Source organism: Sceloporus undulatus, chromosome 6 (assembly GCF_019175285.1).
Source record: "Sceloporus undulatus isolate JIND9_A2432 ecotype Alabama chromosome 6, SceUnd_v1.1, whole genome shotgun sequence".
Lineage (NCBI taxonomy): Eukaryota > Metazoa > Chordata > Lepidosauria > Squamata > Phrynosomatidae > Sceloporus > Sceloporus undulatus.
Window position 1 is genome coordinate 42,717,598 of NC_056527.1, and position 27,271 is coordinate 42,744,868.

At 44.2% G+C, this 27,271-nt stretch overlaps 2 protein-coding genes across 2 annotated transcripts; both read right to left on the bottom strand.

Annotated features, from left to right (window-relative positions):
* Window positions 1-239: 239 nt before the first annotated feature.
* On the bottom strand, window positions 240-10,765 carry HOXA7 (homeobox A7). The gene is made up of 3 exons (XM_042472126.1): window positions 9,939-10,765; window positions 8,262-8,503; window positions 240-299 (listed from the first exon to the last, which is right to left on the bottom strand). Exons 1-3 carry the CDS (start codon window positions 10,318-10,320, stop codon window positions 240-242), a joined length of 684 nt encoding a protein of 227 aa, XP_042328060.1. The 5' UTR covers window positions 10,321-10,765.
* A 9,119-nt stretch (window positions 10,766-19,884) lies between these two features.
* On the bottom strand, window positions 19,885-24,440 carry HOXA9 (homeobox A9). The gene is made up of 2 exons (XM_042471182.1): window positions 22,941-24,440; window positions 19,885-21,137 (listed from the first exon to the last, which is right to left on the bottom strand). The coding sequence occupies exons 1-2, from the start codon at window positions 23,539-23,541 to the stop codon at window positions 20,899-20,901; spliced, it is 840 nt and encodes a 279-aa protein (XP_042327116.1). The 5' UTR covers window positions 23,542-24,440; the 3' UTR covers window positions 19,885-20,898.
* Window positions 24,441-27,271: the final 2,831 nt, after the last annotated feature.

The window sequence follows — 27,271 nt, forward strand, 5'->3', positions numbered from 1 at the left end:
GGTCCCGAGACCCTGATTTGTGTGTAGTAGTACATCTGGCTATAACTATTAGTAGTCATCCAAGTGGTTTGTTTCTGGATGGCCGAGCGCCAAAAGCGACAGCAGCAAATAGCACCAGCTGACGGCCGGGCGGCCAATGGGAGAGCGGCGGAGGCCTTCTCCCCTGGGACCCCCACCGCCACCGAGGCAGCAAAGTTACAACAAACACCCCCCCCCTCCAGCCGCCGCCGTCCCCCGCCTCAGTCGCCGTCTCCGCCGCCCGGCAGATGGATGGGCTCTCGCCCCCTAGCCACCTCCCACTGTGGCCAAAGGGAGGGCCAGGGAAGGGGGGTCAGATTGGAATAGGGCCATTCCTTGAGAAGAATTAGTCTGTGGGTGTGTGTTGTGTGTGTGTGTGTGCAGGAAGGAAGGGGGAGCTGTTCGATGCACATGGAAATATGTCAATAAATCAAGGGAGGATCACTGGTCATTGAGGACTGAGGCACCCAGAGAGGAGGTCGCACCTGGAAGGCAACCCCAGAAATCCCTTCCTAAAGTGGTCCACCAGCATACCAAACCCCCAGCTTCCCAGCCTCATCATCCACACCCGACCCCAACCCTTCACCTCCCCGTACCTACACACACCACAGGAAAACAAAACAAGTACTGGTTGGTGCTCTAAGAAGCTGTTGACCGTTATTGTTGCTTTTTTTTAATAGGGACTTTTTTTTTTTAAATTCAGACCCGTAGGATATTCTGAGTTCGGATTTTAAAAAACAAAACAATAGCAACTCTTTCAACTGCCCTCTCGCCAACGCATCCATTGCCCTCCCAGGCCTGATTCAAGGGAAAGTATACAAGAGTCCTATGAGAAATCGGGAAAAGGATTCCCTCACAGTGTAATGAGCGAACCGAGCTTATTTTCCTGGATCAAGCAAAATCGGAACCGAACTCTGGATATGTTTGTTTCCTTTTAAAAACCCGTCCCAGGGCTAAGTTGTGTCCCCTCTGGGGCATAGCCTAAGGTTGAACTAGATTGTATAATCGATAGATCAGGAACCAGACAGGAAGTCCCTCCACACTGTTGTGGCGCTTGGTATTACCTCTGCTCCTTTATTGGGGAAGAATGTACTTCCAAGGAATCCCAATAAAGAGGAAGGCAATTCTCAGCTGCTTTCAAAGAGACCAAATTGTCCCAGGAAAATAAAAACCTGCCATATGTCTGTTAATTTCTATTCTTCAACAGTAAGACATGTACACTTCTGGTGCCTGAATTCGGTGAAAACACAATGCGAAGCCCCTCAAATCAAAGCTTTTGCCAACCATTCATAAAGAGGGAGCAGTTATTTAAGCACTTTTTCATCATTGTTGTGGCCTTCATCCTCGGACAGGGAAGGGGTCTTGTGTTGTTTCCAATTGGGGAAATAATTTCATAATGAGAGAATAGGATTCTAGATGTAGGGCTGAAGTGAGAAAAGTACTAGAAGAAGCCAGAAAGATCCAAAATCTTTAACATTCTGTGTGTGTTCAAAGAGAATTGGGTCTTACTCCCAACAAAATGTGCACAGGATTGAGTCTCGGCCTTTCTTTCTGCCAATTGTTCAGGCAACTTTTCACACTTCCCTCCAGGCCTGAGGCCTTTGAAAGCTTCTATTTTTAGTCTTATGAATGGGAGCTTTATAATAATGGCTCGCATAGGCCTGAAAGCTGCCAGGTTGTGTGCCTCTTGTAAACTGGCATGTTTCATTTCCGGAGTGTGATTGCGGTATCTATAAAACAGCAGCCGGTTAAAAAAATCCGCGAGTCTTTCTTCTCTCTTCCCTCTCCTCCCCAATTTTCTAATTGTGGGCATTGTTTGTGTCTCTTTCACACGGAGTCTCGATTGCCTCCAACAATGATCCCTCCACGTAAGGGATCCGCCAATCTCTCCCTTCAAAAGGTTACCTATAAGGCAATTGAGAGTATTGGGCGGCGAGGGATATAGATGCAAAAAAATAGGAGAGGAACCATTCCTGAAAGCAAAAAACAAATCACTTTCCTGAGATGTCTGAGACCAAGGCAAGGGAAAGTTTTAAAAGCTACCAATGATAAACACCACCAGCGGTATTGAAACCTAAAAGGAGGAAAGTCCTAAGGTTGAAGTTAGAGGTAACTTTTTTCCAATCCCATTGCCAGCACTTTCATAGTTTAGCTAGCCACGAAATTCGTTTTAGGCAGTCAGATTACACTCTCTAACCATCATATAAATGCTAGCAAACACTGACACGGCAGAAAAGCGCCTGTCAATATAAACCTAGAAGGAAGAAAAACATTCTGTTCGACCTATTTTAAAAGTTGTAACTGAGAAACAGGAATGAAATCCGATACATAGTGAGGAAAACACCACAAGCGCTGGACGAAACCCTTCCGACTTTCCAAATGCCATAAAAACCTTAAAATAATACCTAAAGCTGTTTACAGTAAACCTGGGTAGTTTTTGTTTGGTTGCTAGTTTGAGCCCACAGAAACTTCCCCCAAGACTTCATCCCTAAATGAATCCAGACCAACTCCCTTAGACAGTGTTCTTACTCTGAAGCAAGGTCCATTTCAAAGCAAACCATGGAATAGCTCCCGAATTCTATCCAAATACCAGCATCTACGGATCCAAATGTATGGAACCACTTTAAATAGGAAGCGTCCCCCATCACCACTATTTCCAACCCACCCGCCCCATTGCTTTCCTTTCCCCCTCACTTCCCCCACAACCAACCCTGGCTTTCCTTCATCCAAACCATAAATCAAACTCATCCGAATCCATAAGGCAAACAAGTTAGAAGACAGGTGCAGAGGGCAGCTCCCCTCTTAAGCTAAAAAGCTCCCTTCTCCGAAGGTATAAACCCACTTGCAAATCCTACTCGTGTTCAGGGATAACAGACAACCACGTTTCTCCACCAGCCGCCGCTAATCCAAACAAGTCCTCACGATCCATTGTTTAGAGTGAAAGTATTAAGGAGCCGAGGGTCTTCCAGCTGCCCGACTTTGCATTCAATTCCATATAAAACACTGGTTCGAAGAGAAATGGCTCTTCCTCACCCCCCCCCATGTCTCCCCCACATAACTTTTAAATCTTGACACCATCGGAAAGGGTTATGGGAAGGCCAATTAAAACCAGCTTTATTTTGTTACTGTTTGTTGTTGTGGGTTTTTTTGTTTTTTCCAGTGGTAAACCACCCGCGGGTTGTATTTATTTATTTCTACCCCGGCGGCTGACCCTCCTGCGCCCAGTTCCGCCGTCGGCCACAGAGAGGCAGCACTGAGCCCCGTCCCGATTGGCCATAAATAACCCGACATTCACTGCAGTTGCAGTCAAGCAGATACTGCAATGCAATGCACACACAATTCTTTACAGCACGGAGGAGAAAAGGGGGAAACCCCATCGCTTATGGACCAAAGCATCACAAAAATCGCATCTTAACAAACAGGATGGGAATAATATATATGGGAATAATTTAAGGTAGCGCCCAGACCTTCGTCCTAGGAAACCATTTGCAAAAAAAGTAGCACACAAAATGGATGGATCACACGAAACGGCGGCTACACGAAAATACCTTTCTAATTCATCCACATTCTTTTTTAATTTTCTTTTAAAGCACATGTTGTTAATTCTTAATCTATTCTCCCCTCTGGAGGAAAAAAAAAGAAGAGCCATATTTTAAGCTCTTAATGCAGTTCAGCCTTCAACATCATTAATGAATAAAGCTCAATCCAGATTTTTAAAAGGCCATAATATATACCCAGTCATTAAGTAGCATCAGTGACAACATTATACCACGCACATGTGAAGATTAACCAGTCCGAGACACAAACTGATGTTATGGGAATCAATCATTCCCTGACCTTTAAAACACACATACACAACGCGATGTGCTGTCCAGTTCTTTACATCCATCACCTCAATAGACAAATTTAAAAATAAATAAAAATAAAGATCTTTTAAGTAAAGAAATCCTACAAATTACACCTACGACGCAATAGGTATGGACATTATAAGCATTCAAATTCTGTGATTCTAAGAAGGCAGCATTAATTGAAGGTTTCTTTTTTTAAAAAATTAAAAATCCACCCTCGCCTAACATGCCAGCTATTGTCAATCAAATACATTTTAACCAGGGTTAAGATGAGATAGCTATAAACTCATTAGAAGAAGGTTCCTCTGTTTTGTTAGGCAAGCGGCGAAGTCCAGCAAGCTAAGGTTTCCCCTGTGTAGGGGATGGGGGCTGATGGATATCTACACAATATATACACATACATACTGAGTGTATATGCTTACGTGTATATCTGTCTATCTATCTAGTCAAGTCAGTCTATCTATCCATCCATCCATATATAAACATCGTATTCTATATGGATGGAGGGAGATGGATCTATATTAGCGAAAATATTAGCAAATACCATTCTACTACAACACAAACGCAAATATAGTGATGATGGATCTATATTAGCTGTAGAATATTGAAACCATTCTATCTACTCACACACACACACATGTATACTATATGTGTGTGTGTGTAGTATGTATATATATATAATATATAGATTATAGACAGACACACATATGTATCATGTGTGTGTGTAGAGTAAGAATGGTTTCAATATTCTACAGCTATATAGATCCATATATATATATATATATATTATATAGACACATAAACCACATAAGCACACATTCATATGCATGTATGTATATATGTCTTGCTTCCAGAGAGGGTTGTTTTATATCCATCCCAGCCTGTATCTATGCCAAGGTTCGCCGTTTCATTCATATGGTCTCCTCGGCTTTTCTCACCTCCAGGTCTGGCTCGGATGAACCCCTTGCTTCCTTTGACAGCTGTCCTTTGGCTGCAGCCGGAGACGAATCGCCCTCCTTTTGGTGCCAGAAAGCAGGAAAGCCAGGTTGCGAGTTGAAAATCTGCCACTCCAGTGCTTTGAATCCAATATCCACACTTCGGCGGCGGCGGCGGCGGCGGAGGCTGGAGACTGCCATCCAAGACCTGTGTCCTGGGACCGCCTGGACTGAACCTCCATACCCGTCTTCGGCTCTATTGACTTACAAAGGACAAATGAAAGCCAGGGGGTGGCTGGCTGGCTGGCTGGCTGTCGGGGGTGGGTTGGGTTGGGGGGGGGGGTTGGAGAAGAGGACTGAAAAGCCAGAGAGATCCGAAGCAGGACGGAGCTGAGCAAAAGAATGCAGCTCTATTCTCGCCAGGGAAATTATAAAAAAGTTCTGTTCACGGTTACCATCCACATGAACCACCGGCAACCATGGAGAACGGAACCACTCATAAAGTTGTATTGCAAAGTTGTAAATTTTCATAAACAACAACGGATATGGCCCTCTTTCCTCATCACTAAGAAAGAGGCAGGACTTAGAGAGGCGCCATTTTACCCTAGATGCTTTTTTTTTTAAAGGACCCACAGTTTGGACTGTGCTTTCTCTGTCTGTGCCTCTTCTCTCTCTCTCTCTCTCTCCACCTCGTAGTAAACCGAGACATTTACCCACAGAGCAAAAGAAACCTGCCCTTACCCCCCCATACTACCTATGTTATCTTTACACACTGGTCATTACAATTTCATCCTGAAACCAACCAGTTCTAGTGTGGTTTATCCGCCCTTCCTCCCATCTTGGTTGAAAAATAAGAAAATCTTGGTTGGGAAAGATTTTGGAAGCATTCCCGGGTTGTGGTTTGTGTACATGTTACAATACTCTTTTTATTATTCTTATTCGGCCAATGCGGCCTATACTGGTGTGCCTTAACCCACCTCTGTTCGGGAATGTAGGGAATTTAATCCGACAAATGTAATATTGGGACTCTCTCATTCTCCCTCCTAAATGCGGATTTCCGAGAAAGCCTTGCAAAGGGCTGCTAAAACCAAACAAGCATCTCATTTCGTCTCCTTTCCAAGACCGCAGTCCTATCCGCGCTCCAAGTAAATCTCTTAGAACACAATTGGATTTACTGGGGAATTAAGTGCGGGTCTCATTTCTAACCAAAGAGGCCACTTAGATTCAGCAAAATCACAACCCTTTTGCTTTATTACTCCAGGGAGAAGCCTCCCCTTGGGAAAGGGCTGGTGTTTTTCTTTTTTTTGTCGCAATATTCACTGGTCCTTTTAAAAGCTCCTCATTGAGGTTAATCTTCTGAGCGAATTGGAAAAACAGGCTTTACTGTCCAAATATCAGCAGCAGCAAAATTAAGGAATATCTTTGGTAGCTGTTGGGGGGTTCCTTATTTATTTTGCTCAGAAGTTGTGCAGGTTTTGTGTGGGTGTAACACATACACACAAAGAGAAGAAGATCCATTGACAACAAGCATTTTTTTCTTTTATTTCTGATAACATAAAACACATTGAAGGGGAGCCATACATGGAAAGAACCTCCATAGAGAATTCCCGAACTCTTCTTTTCCCGCCCGGGGCTGCACCCCAATTTCCACAGAAATACCTCAATGTTCACAATGAACACAGCGGGTTGTAATGTACAGTTTATGAATAAAGTGTAGTCCAAAGTAGCGAGGTGGAATTGATTTCTACAGAGGTGTGTCTCTTAAGAAACAAAAAACAAAAACATAAAACGGACCCATTGCATCATGCTGGCAAAGTTGAGTACAACAACAAAGAGTCTTGTGGCACACCATAAAAGACTAACAAATTATTTATGGCATGGATTTGCAAACTGGATGGTAGAGCCTAATCTGGATCAGATTAGGAAAATGGTTGTTATAATAAAAAAAATGAGTTGCAGGACAACAAGAAGCCCAAGTTTCGTTCTAATGTGTAAAATGTAGTTACCTTATTGGTGTTTTAATACCTAGTTTATTTTGGGACATAGGAAGAAGGAAAAATGGGAGGGCACCAAGTTGAGACCGCTTCCTTAAATTCTCTCTCTCTCGTTCCTCTGTTTGTTGCTTACATTTGCATACAATCATCGGATATTTTTATTTTAAAAACAATTAAAATGAAACACAACAGACACCAGGAACCTAAATACAAAAGAGACGAGGTCGCTTTGTACAATCACCCCGATTCCGGAGAAATTCAGACTACGAAGACTTGTGAAGACCGCCTACATTGCAGCAATACTGGGTTTCCGCTTAGCCTGGAATAAAATAATTATTTAATTTTATTTTATTTTAAAAAAGAAACCTAAATTACTTAGCAATACTCCACGCGAAATACTATATCAGAGCTAAGGAGGCCTGGCTTTTCCCTTTGATGCCTCCTTCTCTAGGCTTTCAGTCCACAAGAACAATCACATCAATACGTCTTCCCCCTTTCCCCCTTCATAACAAAATACAGTATCGTTTGGGAGATAGGTAGGGAAGCTGGAGAATAGGTAGTCTTGAAAATAGGTAGTAGAGAACACTGGTATCGAGTGTAGTGGTTTATGCACTTTGTAGCTCTTTTTCTAAGGATTTCTCCCCCCTCCCTCCCACCCTTTTCCAGGTTATTTGAAGGAACCACAAACAAACAAAAACACAGTAGGAGCTGGAAAACAAGCGTCAATTAGGTAGTTTGAGTCTGAACCTAATGCACTTATCCCTTTGGGATTGATTGGAACAATATATATCAGGTAGTAAATCTAAGAAGGTACCTGTTGTGGGCTTCATTCCCCCACACCTTTCGTGTGCAAGTAGAGACATCCTCTCATTATATATATATATATATATATATGAGCATGTATGCATGTATATGTGTGTGTGTGATATACAGGCTATATATTATATAATACTATATCTATATATATAGTGTATGTTTTCTCCTGTCACAAATACCAGTAAATCTTCTAGCTATCTAGTCACAAAAAAAATTACAACAGGTTTGGGCGGCCAAAGCCAAACAGGCAGGGCAGCGTAGTAGGGTCTGTGGAGAACTTACTTCTAGTTCCCAGAGCATGGTGTTCTAGGATGGTTTTCTGAGGCAGAGAAAGGGAACTCACTCTCACCTCAATCTTATTCTCTCCTCCCCCCCACCCCCTCCTATGTGGTCATTATAAGGTCTCTTGTATTTTTCATGGTATATTTTTTTAGGGAGAGAGAGAGGGATTTTTTACAACAGCCACGTGCATACAGAAGAACAGGGAGCCTGCCCAGGGAGTGGGGCACCCCAAAGGGGTTATTCCCTTCCTCCCTCCTCTTCTTCCTCTCTCTCCTCCTCCTCTGCTTCTCCACAGAGGCTGCGGCTGCTATGGATGTGCTGTCGTTGGGGGCGGAGGGGGCGACAGTATTAGTGTTGGGCCACCAAACACCACCACCACCTTCACCTCCGCCACCTCCACCACCATTGGGGTTTTCTTCTTTATGCTCCTTCTTCCACTTCATGCGTCGGTTCTGGAACCAGATTTTGATCTGCCTCTCTGTCAAGCAGAGAGCGTGAGCAATCTCTATCCGCCGCCGGCGGGTCAGGTAGCGGTTGAAGTGGAACTCTTTCTCCAGCTCCAGGGTTTGGTAACGAGTATAAGTCTGGCGGCCTCGCTTCCGATCCGGACCTGGATGGTGTGAGAAAAAGGAGAGAGACAGAAAGATGTATAACCGCAGTTCAAGAACCAGGAAATGAAACCTCTAGCTGAGCAATGCTTGGAATTTGCAAACAAAACCTTCAGCACTTCCCATCCGCTGCATCCCACCCTCACCACCAAGGCATTTTTAAAAAAGATATAACCCCTTAGCTCTCCTCACAGGGTTTATTTACACTCTTTTAGAGGTCTCCTGAAGAATAAGTCCCACTGAGTTAAAAAAAAAAATGACACCCAGGATAGCATGCAGTGGGTTGCAAATGCCCCTCTCCAGTACAGCTCTATGCTTCTCAGCTCATTGAATTCAGTGGGATGTAGTTTCAGGTAGAAGACTTGGAGTCACCTTGAAAGTAAGACAGGTTTCATTAAGCTCAGTGTGTCTAGGATTATAGCCTTAGCTTGGCTGAAGTGCCCCCAAACAAAAACAAAAAGAAAGAAAGAAAGAGGAGGCAGGACATTCTGTTACAACCCATACTAATACTAATACTACTACTACTAATAATAATAATACCTAAGGAAGAAGGGAAAGTAATGGAGAGGGCTTCTATAGGGTCCTGTTTCACATTCCAGATCCTCATGGAAGAGGAGGATGGGTACTCAGGGCTCTAGTTCCTCTCAGTTAAAACACCATGTTTACATCTATTCTAGCCAATACAGAAAACACAGCTTTGGCTTCACCGGAGAACTCTTTCTTTCTCTACCGGACTACAGCCTTCTGGACAAAGATTTTTTTTTAATGACATAAAAATGAAAGAATGTCACACATTTTTCCTCAGTCCCTGAACAGTAGATCCGGAGGTCGTCTCAGACAGCTCCAAATCCCCTCTGCTTCTCTTTTCTCCTTCTCCCTTCCTCCCTTCCCAATGTATCTCTCCCATCCCTCCCATCCAGAGCTATGTGGAGGAGATGTCATTTTTTTGAGGGGGGTGAGCACCCCTCTCCGGGACACCTTCTCCCACCGTTCCTTCCATAGAGGAGGGAAGATTAAAAATTAAGGGGGGGGGAGAAGAAATCCACCCCAAAGGCACCCGTTCCCTAACAAAAGTGGAGTTAAATAAATTTACGAGGCTAGAACCCATTAATTGGGCAATAAAAAGTTTTATGGGGCTCATTTACATACAATGCCACGGGCTCTGCAGGCAATGGCGCCTCGGTTCTAATTAAAAACAGAAGAGAGGCAGGCGCGTTCCCAGTCTCTCTCTCTCTCTCTCTCTCTCTTTATTTCTCTCTCTCTCCCTCTTTTCTTCCTTGCATGGACCTTTGCCTGCTGCTCTTCCGCATTGATCCTCCGCCTGCCAGGAGTTGCAGTCCTTCTCTTCCCCACCACTCCTTCCTTCTCTCTCTCTCTCTCTCTCTTTCCCCCCCTCCTTCCATCCCCAAACCGGTCTCCAAATCGGCTTCCTCATACCTGAAGATCTCATCCAGGGGTAGATGCGGAAACTGCTCTCCGCCTGGCTGCTGTGCAGGTTGCCCTCCTCGCCTTTCTCGCAGCTGGCTTTGGTTAAGTCGTTGCAGAGGACGGGGATGTTCTGGTCAAAAGAGGAGCAGTGGAGGTTGTAGGCGTCCGAGCCCAGGCTGTACCCCGAGGAGAAAGGGTTCTGGTAGAGGCTACTGTTCACATTGTACAAGGCGGGCATAGAGGAGGCGAAGGCGCCGGCCCCGGGTCCATATCCGCTTCGCTGGGAGCCTGGCGCGAAGGAGCAAGACGTCGGCTCCGCATTTTGGAAGAGGGAAGCAGCCCCCGTCGTATATTTGCTAAAAAGAGCGTTCACATAATACGAAGAGCTCATAATTTTGACCGGTGATTTGTTGTCCGGTAGGCTTCGGTGTCGGTTTTACGAGGTAGCGTGATATATGATAACATTACACCCCCAGATTTACACCAAACCCCATTTTCTTTTTTGGAAAAAGAAGCTGCCTCCACCACGTGACCGCGTCATATGACCCCGTCCTCCAATCTCCTCCTGCATCACAGGTGGTGGCAGAGACCAGGGGGAGCGCAGAAGGTCCTATCATGGACGGGGAAGAGGAGCACACCGATGCCAGGGAGAGGGAGAGGGAGAGGGAGAGGGAAAGGCGAAGCAGGCTTTGCCCGGTTCAAGCTGCCGCTGCCTCGGAGGGATGGATGGAGGAGGTTCGGACTAAATGCACCCAGCGAAGCTTGGGCTTCCGTTGGAAAATTTAAGCCCCCTCTTTGCAGACCGAAAGGTTGCTTTCTGTCTTCTGTTTCTCTCTCCCTCCTTCTCCTCCTTTTTAAGTGTGTGTGTGTGTGTATGTGTGTGTGTGTGTGTGTATGTGTGTGTGTGTAGATAGATAGATAGATAGATATAGATATAGATATATAATTTACCCTCCCCAATAATACTTTCTGTACAGTCCTGAGTGTGAGGGGAGGAAATCCCCCTACCCACTCGATTCTGCCTTCCCACGTATTAATAATACATTGCTCATTTTCCATCATTTTTAATTACGGAGAGAAATCTTGTAGCACCTTTGAGACTCACTGAAAGAAAGAAGATGGCAGCATGAGCTTTCCTGGACCTCAGTCTACTTCCTCAGATGCAACTGAAAGAAAGAAATTGGCAGCATGGGCTTTTGTAGATTTCAGTCTACTTTCTCAGATGCATTTAAATGCATCTGCGGAAGTAGACTGAAATCTACAAAAGCTCACGCTGCCAACTTCTTTCTTTCAGTGAGTCTCAAAGGTGCTACAAGGTCTGATTCTACAGACTAACCCGGCTATATCTTTGAATTCTATCATTTTTCATATTATTTGTAACTTTGTGGGTCTTCCATAGTCTGAGGGTGGGAAGAAGGATGGGATCTGGCCAAGGGAAATTACAACGAACACCTAGATATAAAACTGGGCCTATAAAAATATCCCAGAGCAATAAAACTGAAATCACGCATTCTCTGTCTCCTTTGATGTGCAGTCATGTGTGAGTGTATACTCACGAGTTCACAAGCACCTATCTGCCTTTTTTATCTGTCAATAGGTATAGCTCTAGGTCTAGAAGAAGTGAGAACCATCTTGCAAAATCATGTGTGGCTTTTGCTTTTTCACTCACCGCCGCCACCCTACATACCTACCAGAGAAACATTTCATTTCTGTCTATATGTGGAGTAATTGCTTATACAGGAGCTTTCCTAATTTGTTCCGAGATTTATGAAGAGATTGGCGTGCCAGAAGGACTAATCACTTCAGGCGGGATGAGTGAAGGTTTATTAAAGAAATGCTGTTTTGCACACACATCCTTTACTCCTCGTGTTGATAATTGCTCTGCCTTTTTAAAAAATAAGAAGGAGAGAAGCAAAACCGGGATGTCTACAAGTTCCCAAATAGGACTGTTAAGGCAGACGTCTTTCAGCGCCTCTGTTCAAAAGAAAAGGGCGAGGACGGGTGTCTCATTCTTCCAGATCCTCTGCTTCCAAGAAAGATTAGATCAAAAGATCTTGGTTGCTGTGTTTATTCCTGTTGTTCTTCTTTGCAGCTAGCAAGGTCTTTCCAGGTGCATGAGATTTGCACACTTCGTGATTTCATGTGCACAAACACACATGTAGACCTACACACACACACACACACACAATGTGGATGGAGGGAGCAACAATAAAACAAAAGGTCTTTCAGCACCTGTTTTCTTTAAATCTGAAACTCTTGCAGTGAGGATGAAGGAGTCTTGGGGTCCATTTTGGACCCGGTTCCCATTCCTCCTCTTCCCATTTTAGTTCTCTTTTCCCCTCTCCGACAGTAAATACGTAGCCTTCTTTGGGGTTGTGATGGCGAGGGTAAGGCGTTTCCCCCCTCCCCAACCCACCCCCCCAGAGCCTTCCTCTGCCTTTGTAAAAGGCTCAGCCCCACAATAAGGAGCCCGGATCCATTGAGGAGGTTACGGCCGGACTCTGCCTTGAAACGATCGTAAAATTGAGTTTCCGTCCTTCAGACGAGGGGAGTTTTGGGAAAGACAGCTTTTACTGCCCTGTTTATATTGCACATCATAAACGGGAAGGAAGACAATGGAATTACCCCCGGAAATTCTCCCTCTTAAATTATAGAGTTTGGTATCCTGTGTTGTACAAAGAGGCTCCCACTTGTTCCAAGTTGTGCTTTTGGAGATATTTCGCACGGGAAAGTTATGGGGAAAGGGTTCAGTGAGGAGAAATGGGGGGTGTGGGCAATATTTGTGTGTGTGTGTGTGTGTGTGTGTGTGTCAAAATGGGAGTATTGCCACCCAAATAAGCATTCTGGCCCTCTCAATGATATTATTATTATTATTATTATTATTATTATTAAGGTATTGCCCTGAAAATAAGAATTAAGGCCCCACCAATTACATTTTCCACCAGTCCCTAAATTTCTAGCACTGAAGGGGGGAGGGAAATCAGTTGGGGATTTAGAAATAAACTGTAGGCATCCAAAAGAAAAAGGTCAGGCAAAGTTACTAAAGGAATGAGGACATAGCAAATATGTAGATGTGAACGGGTTTTCATTCTCTCTTAGAAATGTAGGGGCTGAAGGGAAGTGTAATTGGTGAGGCCTTGATTCTTATTTGCAGGGCAATACCATAATGATGATGATGATGATGATGATGATGTTTATTTATATCCACCTTCAGACGAGGGCGTTCCTCTGAAGGAAAGTGTCATTGGTGGGGCCTTAATTCTTATTTGCAGGGTAATATCGTAGTAGTAATAATAATAATAATAATAATAATGCCCTTTCCACCAAAGGAGGAAGGGGTTTCTGTCCTTCACAAGCAGGAAAGTGTAATTGATAAGGCCTTAATTATTTGCAGGGCAATACCATAATAATAATAATAATAATAATAATAATAATAAGGATAATGTTTATTTATAACACCTTTTCCACAAAAGAGCAGTACATAAGAACATACACAATAACAACATATACAATTCATACACACACACACACACACACACACGTATATGCATATGTATCTGTATATGTAGCATACCCGGGAAGAGACCTACAGGGAGCCCTGTACAAATGGGGCTGTCAAATGGCATAGTCTCCTTACTATCATATGCCTATATCAGTAATAATCATAATAATGGTTTAAAGGGACTTCTTTGCAAGTGGAAGCGTTTTCTGTTCTGGGCGTTAAGAGAAACATCTCTTGTTTCCTTTCCTACCAGACTAATCCTTAGGAAAGCTATTCAAAGGGAGCAAAATGTTGGAAAATACTGGAACCCAGGGAAATCAGGGAATCAAATACCCCCTATATCATTTTTTCTCCCCCAAATTAAACATCTCTTGAGAGGAAGAGATTGGCCTAAGAAGTGGAAGAGAAGAAAGAGTGGAACCTGCCAGGCGATGGAGATCAAAGAGGCCGAATTAGACGGCATTGGACCAATAAATGGCTTCTCTGGTGGCTCCATAGCAAGATGCAAGAAGAAAGTAACACTAAACACAACCCACAGTCTAGACTTGGGCACTGGTAAGGCAAGACAGGATCTCATAAATGAGTCCTTCAGAGGCACCTTTAAGTGCAACTGCATTTGAGGCCGAGGTCTGAATTCTCTTCTTTGTAGGATCAATCCCTGGTTCTTAAAACCTGTTAGCCCTTCAGTTCTGTTTGGATCACGTTTTTAAGCCAAAAGGAGCCACTCTTTCCCTAATGTTACTTCTTGCAGCCATAAGATCTTTCTTTGTAAGTTTTCCACTAAAGTTACAAAATCCAGCACACCAGGGTTTACCTTCCCAGCAATATCCGAATGGCAAAATAAAGATTCCCACTTCCAGTATAATCATAATAGGAAACATGGTTTAGCCCTTCATAACAGGAGAAGGCCATTTAACCCTCCGACAATGAACATTTATGCTATTTTGATTTAATGGACGCCTGTGTTCTCCATCCCAGTTCAATAACCGTGCATTTGAAATTATTGTATGTTTAACACGTAATTTACTTGATAGGATTTAAAAAGCAAAAGCCAACCGAAGGAGCTCGAATCCCATCCCAAGACACCTTACCCATTAAAACACACTTCCTTCAATAATACTCTAGCTTTTTAATAAAATGTTACCAGATGGACGTATTTTGTTTTGATTTTTCTTCCTAGAGTTTTTAATGGTTTGTACAAAAATTACAAAACAACATTATTATGGTTATTTTTTAAAATAGGCCTTTAACTATCCAGTCAAAGAGGTTATATGGGTTCCTTAACCGGCTTTTGCATTTTAGTATGGCTAAATGGGCTGAGGATAATTTCAGTGAGATGTATTAAAAGCATCACTAGGTTATATTCAAAGCGCCACAAGCACACCCTCAAAGCAAGAATTGCATTAAAAGCCTATTATGGAATCCTAATCCGTTCATATATATTCGATGTCCTTATAGAGAGATATATTAAACACAGGTGAGCTCCACCCTATGCATAGTTTTCAATCATTTTTACTTTGTTCTTAAAACTGAGACTATGATGTTTTTGGCTCTCCCTTCCTCTCTCCCTAGTTAAGATTTAAAATTAATCCCTTCTCCAATGCAGACATCGATTTGATCGCTACACATCCTTTTCCTTTTTGCTGAATGAGGCTCACTCTCTTGGTATGTCTCCATTAACCATATTATTTTTCTTGACTCTTTAATTTTGATGCATCACATTCAGGCCGGTAGCCGTTTAGAAAGCCAATTACTAAAAAGGAAAGGGGGGGAAAAGCAGCAACAACCCAGCTTCCATCCCATTCCTCTACCTTCGGGATAGATGCTTGTGTATATATTGAGTCACATGAGAATGAATGGAGCCAGCCAAAGAGATATTAATTTTTGATCAGAGGAACCGTAAATAAAGATCAAGGAAGAGTTCCAGGATGGATTCGCAGAGGCATCTTAAAGTCCCGTGGTGCCTCAGACTCCGAGCATCTGCACAATATAATTAAACCGAGTCCCACGGAGCCGAAACCCCGGAGCAGGAAGCCAGCGGAGCCTTTTATTGCATTGCAGACATCTGCTGAAGAATTTCGGGCCCCGGTAAATAAAACTCAGATTAAAAACATAATAATAATCGCAGCCTTAGTAGCCACTTCATTCGGATAGCCTCCGTTTGGTCTGGGTAGGAAGGGAATCGTTTCCAAAAAATGGTCTGGGTCGCATTTAGACAGTCGGTCCTCATAAGCTGGGGAAGGGAGTACCTTTGAGGAGGACCAGGCAATGTTCCCCTTAATAGGACTGTGCATGTTCCTTGCCTCTGGAAAGCTGGCCTGCTTGCATTGCGGAAGGGGGAAGGTGTTGTTGTTGTTGTTGTTGTATCTCTTCAAGTCGTTTCTGGCTTATGGTGACCCTAAGGCGATCCTATTATGGGGTTTTCTTGGCAAGGTTTGTTCAGAGCCGGTTTGCCTTTGCCTCCCCCTGAGGCTGAGAGAGTGTGACTTGTGCATGTTCACCCAGTGAGTGTCCATCCATGGCTAAACAGGGATCCAGGGAAAGAAGACTGGCCCTCCTTCCAGTCCATCTGCCTTGGTCCAGGCCTCAGAGGGAGAAAAGAACCACTGGACCTGATCCCCTTCACCACCATCATTCCCTTCTCCTTTTGTGTAGTGTCTTTTTTAGATTGTAAGCCTGAGGATAGGCTTACAATTTAATAGTCTTATTAAATATAATAATTGTAAGCTGCTCTGAGAGCCTTTACGGCTGAAGTGCAAGGTATAAATACCATTAATTACACGACACTGGCTCTGAAGGGGAAGGCAATTCCTAACAAAGGCATTAGTTTTACTGATCTTTGCCAGTTTTGTTATAAGGAGGAGCACTTGTGCTGTGGTTTTGTTTTCATTCTTTTAAAAAACCTATACTTGAATTGCTTTTAAAACTGTCCAGAAATAATATCGGGGTTCCAAGGGGCCTAAGAACCCCAGCAGTAGAGTCGCCCATGAGTAAGCGCTAAGGTGCTTTATTCAATGCACACAACCCTTGGGGCATAGGCAACATCAAACGCCGCATAGTAAACATGCCTAGCTTTGCACCTTTCCAATGTAGTCTTGTGCAGTCAGCTTGGAAGTAAATCCCATTGTGTTCAACAGCACTTATGCCAGGGACCTGTGCCTCTCAGCCATCAAATCAGCTAATATAAATGTTTGTTTTTAGGCGCTTACCGCTATGCATGTTAATTAGCTGATTAAATTACACATGGGTTATTTACAATATAACCTCACTAGATGTGCTGTAGAAAGCCAGGGGTTTGAACACTGGACTATGTCTGTGGAGACCAGGGTTAGAAATTGCCAGTCAGCCATTAGGTGACTTTAGGCAAGTCACAGTCTCTCAGCCTCAGAAAGACAAACCACCTCTGAACCAAACCTGCTTTTTTTAAAAGCCAGTGATAGTTTCACTTTAGTGTTGTCATCAATAAAAAGCGACTTGAAGGCACACAACAACCGCAGCAGATGAACAAGTTTTGCACAATGTACAGCATGCATTCATCTGATATAGATACTGCAGAGAGATGGATAGATGGATACCTATCTGTCTAGTTATCCTCACCATATATGCTCGTATAACCACAAGCTTGAAATTGCTGTCTGAGGATCGGGGTTCAGTACTTTTACCCACCCACCCCCATTACAAATGATACCCAATTCTATGATTCTAATATAATCAAGTGCTTACATAGACACACAGTGATGCATGTCAATTAAACAATTAAATTACACATGGGTTATTTACAATATACCCTGACTAGATATGCAATAGAAAGCCATCTATATCTATATCTATATCTATATCTATATATCTCCATTGATTTTCTCCTTTGTTGAAATCAAACCACCCATTTCTAAACCGCATGTACTAGTCCTATAAGTCGACATTTTAGAATCTGTCCCTTTGGCTTCATGGCGGAACGGCCTTTGTTTTCATGGACCAACAGTGCCATCTGCTGTCGAGTTCTGGCCATTGCAAGCCATAAAATCGGGCGCAGGAATCTCACAAACGTGGTAAAGGGGGCACATACACTGCAAAGGCTCCCCAATACTCCTCTTTTCCATGCAGTAGCAATTATAGAAAAGGCTCCAGCGGCAAACTCCCCCCCCCCCTCCAATCTCCAGCCTACATTTCAGAGGAAAGAGAGGGGCTCATAAAAGCTAGCTATTTCCGCAGACCTTGCTTTATCTGAAACAGCCAGACAAAACAAATGAAAGGGGCTTTTGTCGAGGATCTTAATTGTGGCTGGACAGTTGTAAACTCATTAAGGGCCGCATTCCAGACAGTTTGCAGACCCGCCGTTTATTAGGCGCTTCTAATGCCAGGTTCTTTGAAGTCCCCACCGTCTGCAACAACAACAGAGGGCGTCCCAACATCCAAAACCACTGGGACAGGCATCAATTAGAGCCCTCCCTTATACCCCCCCTCCAAGAAAATAAAATCCCCTTTCCTCTTTCTTTTTAAATTTTAAGTAGACAAAAAACTGTTTCTTTTTTCTCCCTCCCTTCCTTTTCTTTTTACTAATTGAACACCTCTTGCTAGGTTTCTTTACGAAGCAGAAAAGAGCCCCCCAAACAAACACTCCTTTCCTCCTGGAGAGTCCAACTTTTGTAAAGCCGGAGCCCCTCGCAGTCCTTGCCTTTAAAAAAACCCTCCAGCATTTTTACACCCCATAAACGGTTACAGCCGTCATTTTCTTTTATGGCACTCTATGGCTCGGCATCTTCAGCCAAGACTTGTTAGCTGCCTGCAAAAGTGGTGGGTGTTGCTGTTCTTTTCTCCAGGCTTTTAATATAAACCAGGTCATTCATTCTGCAGAAGTTGCAGAAGAAGAAGAAGGGGGAAAAGACAAGTGGGTCTTGTGCAGAAAGAGCCAACCCACCCCCTAAATAACCCACCTCTGCTCAAAATGGTGTTTTCTTGGAGGCCAGACTCCTCTCTCACTGGCAGGACTGACTTCCCCGGGTTCCTTTTGTTCTTCCTCAGCTTCCACCAACCCTTTCACCCCCAAAGAGTGCATTTCCCTGGATTTGTTGGGTAAAAGGCCGGTTTATTTCCCAGCATCGCCAGCCACTCCGCCCCCTCCTAAAACAGCCCCATTTCAGAAAACCCGACTCAAAGCAACCACAAGTAGAAGAAGAAGAACAAAATCAAAGTGCTCTTTTTAAAAGCAACACAAAACAAAACATGGCGGCTGGTGTTGTCAGATGTGCATCCAGACTTAGCTGCCTTCCAAAAACAAAACAAAAAAGCAAATCAAAACCACAACCATGAAACACATTTATTTTGCTGGCTAGAAAACACTGGAGCCAGAGAAAGCAAGCTGGGCATTGTTCATAATGAGGAGGCTTTCTATATCAATTTAAGGACTGACATTTCATACCATCAGTTTTGATCACTGTGGAAGCCAATTCATTTTTGGTTGTGTTTTTAAAACAGGTCTGAAGCTTACCATGTTTTTCTCACCAATATTTTTGCCTCAGTGTTTATTTTTAAAAGCCCTCCGCTGCATCCATAATGGAATAAATAATGTTATCCCGAACATCTATTACTGTTCGGTTTTTCAGGATCCGATTCTATAACGGATTGATAACCGCCTTCATAGCAGGTCAAGAAAACCAGCCTCACTATTTCCTTGGTCAAAGTACCACTCAAATCCATATCTGGGCAACTATCTCCAAAGCATAGCTGCATGGAAGTAACTCCCATTAAAACCAATAGGGGATCCCAGTAACTGTGTTTGGGATCAAGGTTAGATCTGTGGTTGCTTTCCAAGAGAGACGCCTTTATCTCTTGGCCGGGTTTTGGTGGCACCACTTCCACTTAATAATCTTAAACAGCACAATATATATATATATGTATATAAAAGAATCAATATATATTTTTATTTAGCAAAAAAAGTTAAATATCATTCGGACACAACTATTTTGGTCAGTAGGCCATGAGGTAACTATTGCAAAATACACAGTGTAGCTTCTGCACAAACATAACTTCCAAGGATAAAATTTCTTTTTTTGCCATTTTTATTTTAATAATCGATACAAATCTACAATAACCAAAGGTTGGGGTGGTGGGTTTGTTTGTTTTTATTTTTATTACTTTTAGAGCGTATAATTTATTATCAATAAAATTAAAACTTCATTACAATAAGAATCAAAGGATTTGATTAAACGTAAACCATAGGTAGTTACCTTTATTTCCTTTTAGTTTCTATTTTTACTTTCCACATATAGGTATAGCTCCTGTTCCCGGGTGCAAAACAATATTCAAGCTAGTCTGAAGATTAAGGGATTCTTTTCTTTAATATATAGATTATATTTATTTATTTTATTTTATTTATATATATACAACTGACGAAGAATGTACTATATATATATATATATAGATCAAATGTGCGTGGTTTAAATGGTGGTTTAAATGATTTGTTCGAAAGGAAATGGGTCAAAGGATCCATAAGCCCTATATATATCCATATATCGGGGAACAAGGTACCTCATCGATATCAATATATCCATATATATATATATATATATATATATGGATTTATAGCATTGGAAGAAGGGATTGTGTCCCTGCACAATTGTGGGTTGTGTCCCTGCACTCACTGCAATCCAAGGTTATCTAGCTAAAGATGGAGTTCGGGGAGGGAAAAGGGAAGACTTGTACACTACAGAGCTATACTCTATGCAACCTTTATAATAAACAACCTGAGTTCAAATTGAATCCTAGCTTACACGACCACATCGGATACAGCACCCAAGCACAAAAAACAAAACAACAAAATAAAAACCGAGTCACAAAACATAATTACCACAATAAAAACACAGTGTTCAAGTATTTAAAAGCAGATCTCTCTCTCTCTGCTGCCGCGCAAAAAGCAAATAAAATTAACTACTTCCACTAACCTATACAGTCCATACAGAATTGTGCATTACAAAAAGGTAGTTTTCTTTTCTTTTCTTTCTTTCTTTCTTTCTTTCTTTCTTTCTTTCTTTCTTTCCAGAAGGACAGGTAGATTTAGACAAAGCCAACAACATCAGCTTTTTTCGCGTTAATGCCTCCCCCCTTTGTTTTTCTTTTCTTTTTACAAACGTTCACATATCTATCTATAGGTATATTTAAATTCGTGGTACCTCTTCAATAATAGCACCGGGTCCCAGCCATTTATTTCCCTGCACGCTGGCGAGGTACATTCAAGAGCTGATTTGGCCAAGGACAAAACAAACACAAAAAGCCACCCAAAACCAAACAAACTTTTAAAAAGATGAAAGTATTTAAAATAAAAAAGAGGTGTAAGGCGAGGCCTGGACACTAGAGTCTCATGAGGAAGATGGAAGAGTTAAGTTGTGTCGCGTCGTCGGGGTGGAAGGGAGGAAGGGGGCAAAAAAGGAATATTTTCCTCTGGTTTCAGGCAGGAGGGAGCTGCCCTGGTCAGTCCTCCTTGGCTCGGTCTTTGTTGATTTTCTTCATCTTCATCCTCCGGTTCTGGAACCAGATTTTGACTTGTCTCTCGGTTAAATTCAAGAGCCGGGCCACCTCATACCGTCGGTCCCTGGTGAGATACATGTTGAACAGGAACTCCTTCTCCAACTCCAGGGTTTGGTGCTTGGTGTAAGGGCAGCGTTTCTTCCGAGTGGAGCGCGCGTGCAGCCAGTTGGCAGCCGGGTTGTCTGCAAGGGAAGAAGGCCAGAGGTTGGAGCTCAGGGAGGCTGGGAACGAAGCACCAACACAACCACAAACACCATTACAACTTACAACAGCAACACCGCCTGGGACAATTTCGCCTCCTCCTCCTCCTCCTCCTCCTCCTCCTAGGTGCCCTAATATTGGTGTTTTACGACATTCCTTTCATTTGGACAGACAGGAATGGCAGTCAACAATGGACCAGAATAGGGACACATGGGGAGGTCAAGCAGAACTACTTGCAATAATACACCCTCCCATGGGTCACCTCCATATCTCTCTCTCTCTCTCGCTCTCTTTCCTTCATAGTGATGATCTGAAGTTAGTCTTTAGTGATTTCTGTCTTCTCAGAGCAACCCCTCGACTTGTCACCCCACACCCCCCCCCAGTTTTTAAAAGAGAGAGGAAGAGGTCCCAATGGGATCTGATCCCCTTTTCAGCCCTTGACAGCCTCCGATGTCACTAACTGTCTCAGTTTAGGGGAGAAGAGGACACACTCCCACCCACCCACCGCTTCACATGTTACAAGGGAGCTGAAGAAAACCCCTGGCTTTCTGAGGAACCTGATTTACATTAATGTGTGTTTGTGTGATGAGATCCTTCTTTGCTGCTTTGGTTGCTTCCCTGACTGCTTATTAATCTGCATTGCCGGTGAGAGTGGAATACTATTTTTAAGGGGGGGAAATCAAACCAACCAAAAGGGAAGTTAAGGAAGGAATGTCTGTCCCTCCTTCTCCCTCCCTCCCCCCCACAAGTGCCACTCCTCCAACAGTTGTGTGTCGCTCTTGGCTTTCCTAACTTAAACCCCTTCGTCACAAAAGGGATCAGATTCACCTCCAATGTTTTGTTTGTTTCTCCAGCCCTCTCTGCGGAGAAACTTGGGTTCTTTAGGACCTTCATCATCTCCCTCCCAGCCTCTTCTCTTTCTCTACCCCCTCCCCATAACAGCTCCCACTCGCCCCTTCCCTAACTAGCTCTCTTTATAGCTGAGGCTTGTCGCTGCGTGACGCACCTCCCCGACACACTGTCACCAAGGAGGGCAAGGCAGCTGAAGCTGGGAGAAAGACAGGCACCCCCCCAAAAAAAAATCAGGCACCATTCTGCCAGGCCCAGTCCACCTCTGCCTAGGGAGAAGGCTCATGCCACTAAATACAAGGTGACTAACTGCAAAGGAGGACAAGGCACCTCAAAATTGAGGACATGGTCAAATAAAAGCTTTTAAAAGACTCATATAAATGTAAACTCATGGTTCTTAGTCCTGCTCGAAATGGAGGACCTTTGGGAATGCCTCCTGGGCAGAAGCCTGAAATGGAGGACCTGTCCTGGAAAAAGAGGACCCCTGGTCATCCGAAATACTCAAGGAAGGAGGGGGTATTGTGAGATGCCCGGCCCACCCTCCACAGCCGCTGCAGCGGAGGCACTTTCCTGCTCCTTGGAGAGACATCCCCCACCCACCAGCGATCGCCATTGCCGCATAGCTCAAAATGGATCACGCCTAGCCTAGCCTAGCCAAGGCAGAATAAAGAGGGAGGGTAGATCCCCTTCCTCCTGGCGCCCCTCTTTTTCCTTCCTTCCTTCCTTCCTTCCTTCCTTCCTTCCTTCCTTCCTTCCTTCTTTCCTTCTTTCCTTCCTTCCCTCCTCTCTTCCTTTCTTCCTCCCTCCCTCCTCCCTCCCTTTCTTTTTTCCTTCCTTCCTCCCCCCCACTTCTTTCCTTCCCCCCTTCCCTCCCCACAACTCCCCCAATCCCTTCTGCCATCCAGCCACCCACCCTTCCCTCTCCGCCAACTTACTTGGGTCGAGCTGGGGTTTGTCTCCGTTGGCCTCGCTCTCCCCATTGTTTTCCGCGAAGGCCCCGTCGTTGGCTTGCTTACTATCCCTTTCAGCTGGAGGAGAACCACAAGCATAGTCAGTCAGGGAGAGTGCGTGCGGGTCAAAGGTGGTACAGTCACCCCGCCGGGCCGCCGGGAGCGGTTCAGGTTTAATGCCGCCGCCGTAAGGCCGGGCGGCCGGCAAGCCGGGGAAGGACAAGGAGCCCGGCAGAGGCTCCAGCCACGAGCGCATGTACCTGCCGTCGGGGGCTGCCAGGGGAGGCTGGTGGTGGACGTAGGGGTGCGGGTGGTAGACGGCGGCGGCGGCGGCGGAGGGGGGCACCGGGTTGGCGCTCGGAGGGTGGACGGCGGAGGAGCTCCAGGCGGCGCTGAAGACCGAGGCCTTGGGCTGGAAGCTGCAGGGGGTGAACTCCGCGTGGGGGTCGCCCAAGGGGGCCTGCCGGGCCGGCTGTCCCAAGGGGGCCGACCCATAGCGGGAGGGCCCCACCAGGTCCTCGCTCTCGTGGAGGAGGAAAGTGTCCACGTAGTAGTTGCTGAGCGTCCCCGAAGAAGTCATCGCCATCGGAGCCCAGCCCGAAAGGAAGGAGGGAGAGGAGGAAGAGGAGGAGGAGAAGGAGGAGAGGAAGGGGAGGAAAAAATAAAGGGGAGACAGAAAGAAAGAGAGATATGGAGGGGAGGGAGGGGAGGGAGAAAGAAGGAGGGAAGAAAAAGGAATAAAAGAGAGAAAGAGAAAGGGAGAGAGAGAGAGAGAGAGAGAGGCAAGCCCCGGTGAAATTATGAAACTGCAGATTTCATGTAACAACTTGGTCCTGGCGAAGAAGTACAGTCACCTAATAAGTTGAAGGCTGCCTGTCAGCTCATTGGCTGCCGGGTGTCACGTGGCCAGGCAGCAGAACAATAAAGTATAAATCAGTCCGCAGGCTATTAATGGGTCAGTGTTTTCCAGTCATCATTATATATATATATATATATATATATATATATATATATATATCCCCATATGCTTTTTATGAGAAAGGAATCAGGTGGGGGGAGAGTATTGGGGTCGAGTTAGACCAGGAAACTTTTCTTTTAATTGGGACCCAAAGAAGATGGGAAGACCAGGGTTTGATGGGGGTTTGGGGAAGAGGAGAGGAGGGAGGGGTGGGTTGGCATGATCACCCTGGAAAGAGCGGACTATTTTATATCATAATTAATCATCCCATTAAAAGTCCGTGTTCTATGCAAAAAAGGGGGAAAGGGGGAAAGGGGGAGGAATCCAAGAAAGGGAGATCCACCCTTTAAAAAAAGGGTGGAGTGGGGGGGAGACAGATTCTCTTCCTTGCGATCGGAGACCTTCACATAAAATTATACAATAATTGAAGCAATAAAAAAAGCAAAATAACGTAGACGGCGTGCTATATATATATATATATATATATATAAAATATTTCACAAGGAGTTACTGTCTCGGGAGCCAACGGGGTTGTTATTAAGTCAGTAACTACGAGCATATTCATTTGCATCGCTGTGTTTCACAGCAGTAAAAATTTACGAGTGCCTGGAAAGGTTAAATTATACTATTGTGTTTAGTTTGGGAGCTCACTGTAAATAATACTGCGCCGTTGAGTTCAGAGCTGAGCGGGGCTGCTGGCAGGCAAAAGTCAAATCCAAGAGAGAGGTCTGTCTCCCTCCTTCGAGGGTTTGGGGGGGAAATCTGCCCCTTCTCCTTTCACACGCCGCCGCGACCGAGGAGTCGAAAGAGGAGATCGCAAGCCCAGATGGGGATTTGGGGTTTCTAGTAAAGGAGCCCTTTACTAGAAACCCCAAACTCACACATTCCCAGACGCCTTGTCTCTACCCTCTCTTTCCAGTAATACCAGTAGTAGGCTCACCCCAGGGTTGTGGACTTAATAAATGCTGGAACAAATGCGTAATTAACCTGCAGGTTTGGAAGAAGGACACACTTATACAGATACACACACAAACACACACACACATATATGTATATGTATATATGTATACAAAAGACCCCCCCCTGCAAAACATACTATTTGGTAATATTGCACACACACACGTATGTATGTATACACACACTCACACTTAACCTGCAGGTTTGGAAGATAAACACACATATACATATGCATATACAATTGTGAGCATTACCAAACAGTATGTTTTGGAGGAGGGTCTTTTTTTTCTGCACGTAGCCAAGCTACTAAACAGCCTTCTCCCCCCCCCCTCCCCAATCATTTTTATTTGTATTTGTATTTTTAAGAAGAAACGTGGAGGGTGGGAGAGAGACCAGCTACAGAGAAGGGATTAGAGCCTGGACGTTTGGAGGAGAAAATCCAAGAGACCCACTCAGCCGCCTCCTCGATCAAGTTGATTGCAGAGGGGCTTTCTGGCCCCATGGTATATGAGCCCTCCTGGCTTCTCTTCCTGAAGAGTAGCCACCCCTTGTGTCTGGAAAGGGGGCAACCAGAGCCATGCCGGGGCTGGGGAGCTGTGCTTCTATGGGTGGGAGTGGTGGGTGGGGGTGATGGTGTGTCTGTTCCCCCTTCTTCTCCTGGACACCCCTCCCCAAGCATGGCTGGGAGCTCTAGGAGAAAGAGGCTGATTCCCAGACGGACGGATTGGAGAGGCTCCCCTCGTCTCCCCTGCGGATTTTTTTGTCCTAGGATCGCCTTCCCCGACCAACCGGATTTTGAAGGTGTAAAGAGATATTGACTGCCTGGCACGTTCAATGGGACTTCTGGACTCAACATGGGAACCTCGGGACTGAGCGGAGGGTTACAGTCCTCTTGGGAGTGAAAAACCACACCGAGCAACAACAACAACAACAAAAGGTGATAGGGGCCCTCCGATCAAGTCCAGTGTTGTGAATTAAAGTAATGGCGAAATACTGGACGGCTGTGAAGTCTTTGTCTTCTCCGAAGGATTCCTGTGGTTTTATTTATTATTTTTTCCTCCCCCCTCCCCCCTTTTCTTCTGCTGGTGTTGCTTCTGGAAAGCAAAACTGAGGCTAGAAAGTGGGGCGAGGAAGAGGAAAGGATCTCTATAACGAGTATATTTTTGTGTGTGTTTTTGAAATGGTGTTGCTCAGGCTGGAGGCTTCCAAATAGTAGGAGAACCGGGCGCTAATTAGATTCATGTGCTAATATTCCGCACGCAAAATGCATGTTTTTCATTAGACAGAGGTCTTTTTTCCCTTATTCACCAAGAGGTAAATCTTGAAAGAGAGAGGCTTAATTTAACTGCCATTTGGAAACCTTAATGCTAGAGAGTACAAAAGAATAATAATAATAATTAGCATTTCACAAATCTAAGCAGAAATAACGTTGCGTAGGGGTTGCTAGTCATCTCTCCCGCTCCACATACACACAAGTCATTTTCAAAGGCAAACAAAGGTTCTACTATGGACTTAGCATCTCCCCTCTACAGTTGCTTTCGTGAGATAACTGGAACAATTATGTCTGGTGTGTATCTATATAGTGATAGTGCGATAGCTGCCACAAAAACAGAAACGCAGGCACATATGTATGGCGTTGTGAGTCTGTTTTTGTCCTGGAAAGCGGGAAGTCTTACGTCATTTTTGTTTAAAATCGAGTCAGCTGTTGTGAAATATGTCCACAGAACTTCCTTCCTCCTCGAAGGAGAGAAAATAATCTTAACAGCAGGATTCCTCCCTGTTTTCTTTATTGCATTTTGGGTTTCGAAAAGGGCAGGGGCTTTACATTTCCACTTTCCTGAGATGGAAAGTGGAATAATCAGGCTCGATTTACTATGCAACAACAACAACACAATCATCTCTCTCTATTTCTAACATTATTGACTGCGGAACAAGGGCAATTAGGATATCTAGAAGGGATAAATTTTGGTTCGGAATTGCAGGAAGCGATAAATAAAGGTTTCACCCATTTCTTTATTTTATACAGATTTTTTATTGTTATTTTCAGGAACACTTGTATTTTTCTAATGGCTTTGGGACCCATTCATTAATTTTCTTGCAAGGATTGGCACAGTATGAAAATGGAAGAATAGTATTAAGTTATCTACAATTGACTCTCTGTTCTCACAGAAGTAAGTATCCCCCCCCCCCAAGTAAATGCATTCCTAAACCAGGGATCACCAGACGTAACCTCTCACCCATAAATACAAATATTTGGGACTCAACTTCTAAATAATAAGTAAATGGATTTCCGGCTGCAGAAATTACAAGAACTCACACAGTGACTTTTACACAGCCTTTTCAAGCATCTCCTCTCTACTACAATGGTATATTCGGCTCAATAGTATATACATCTACTCAG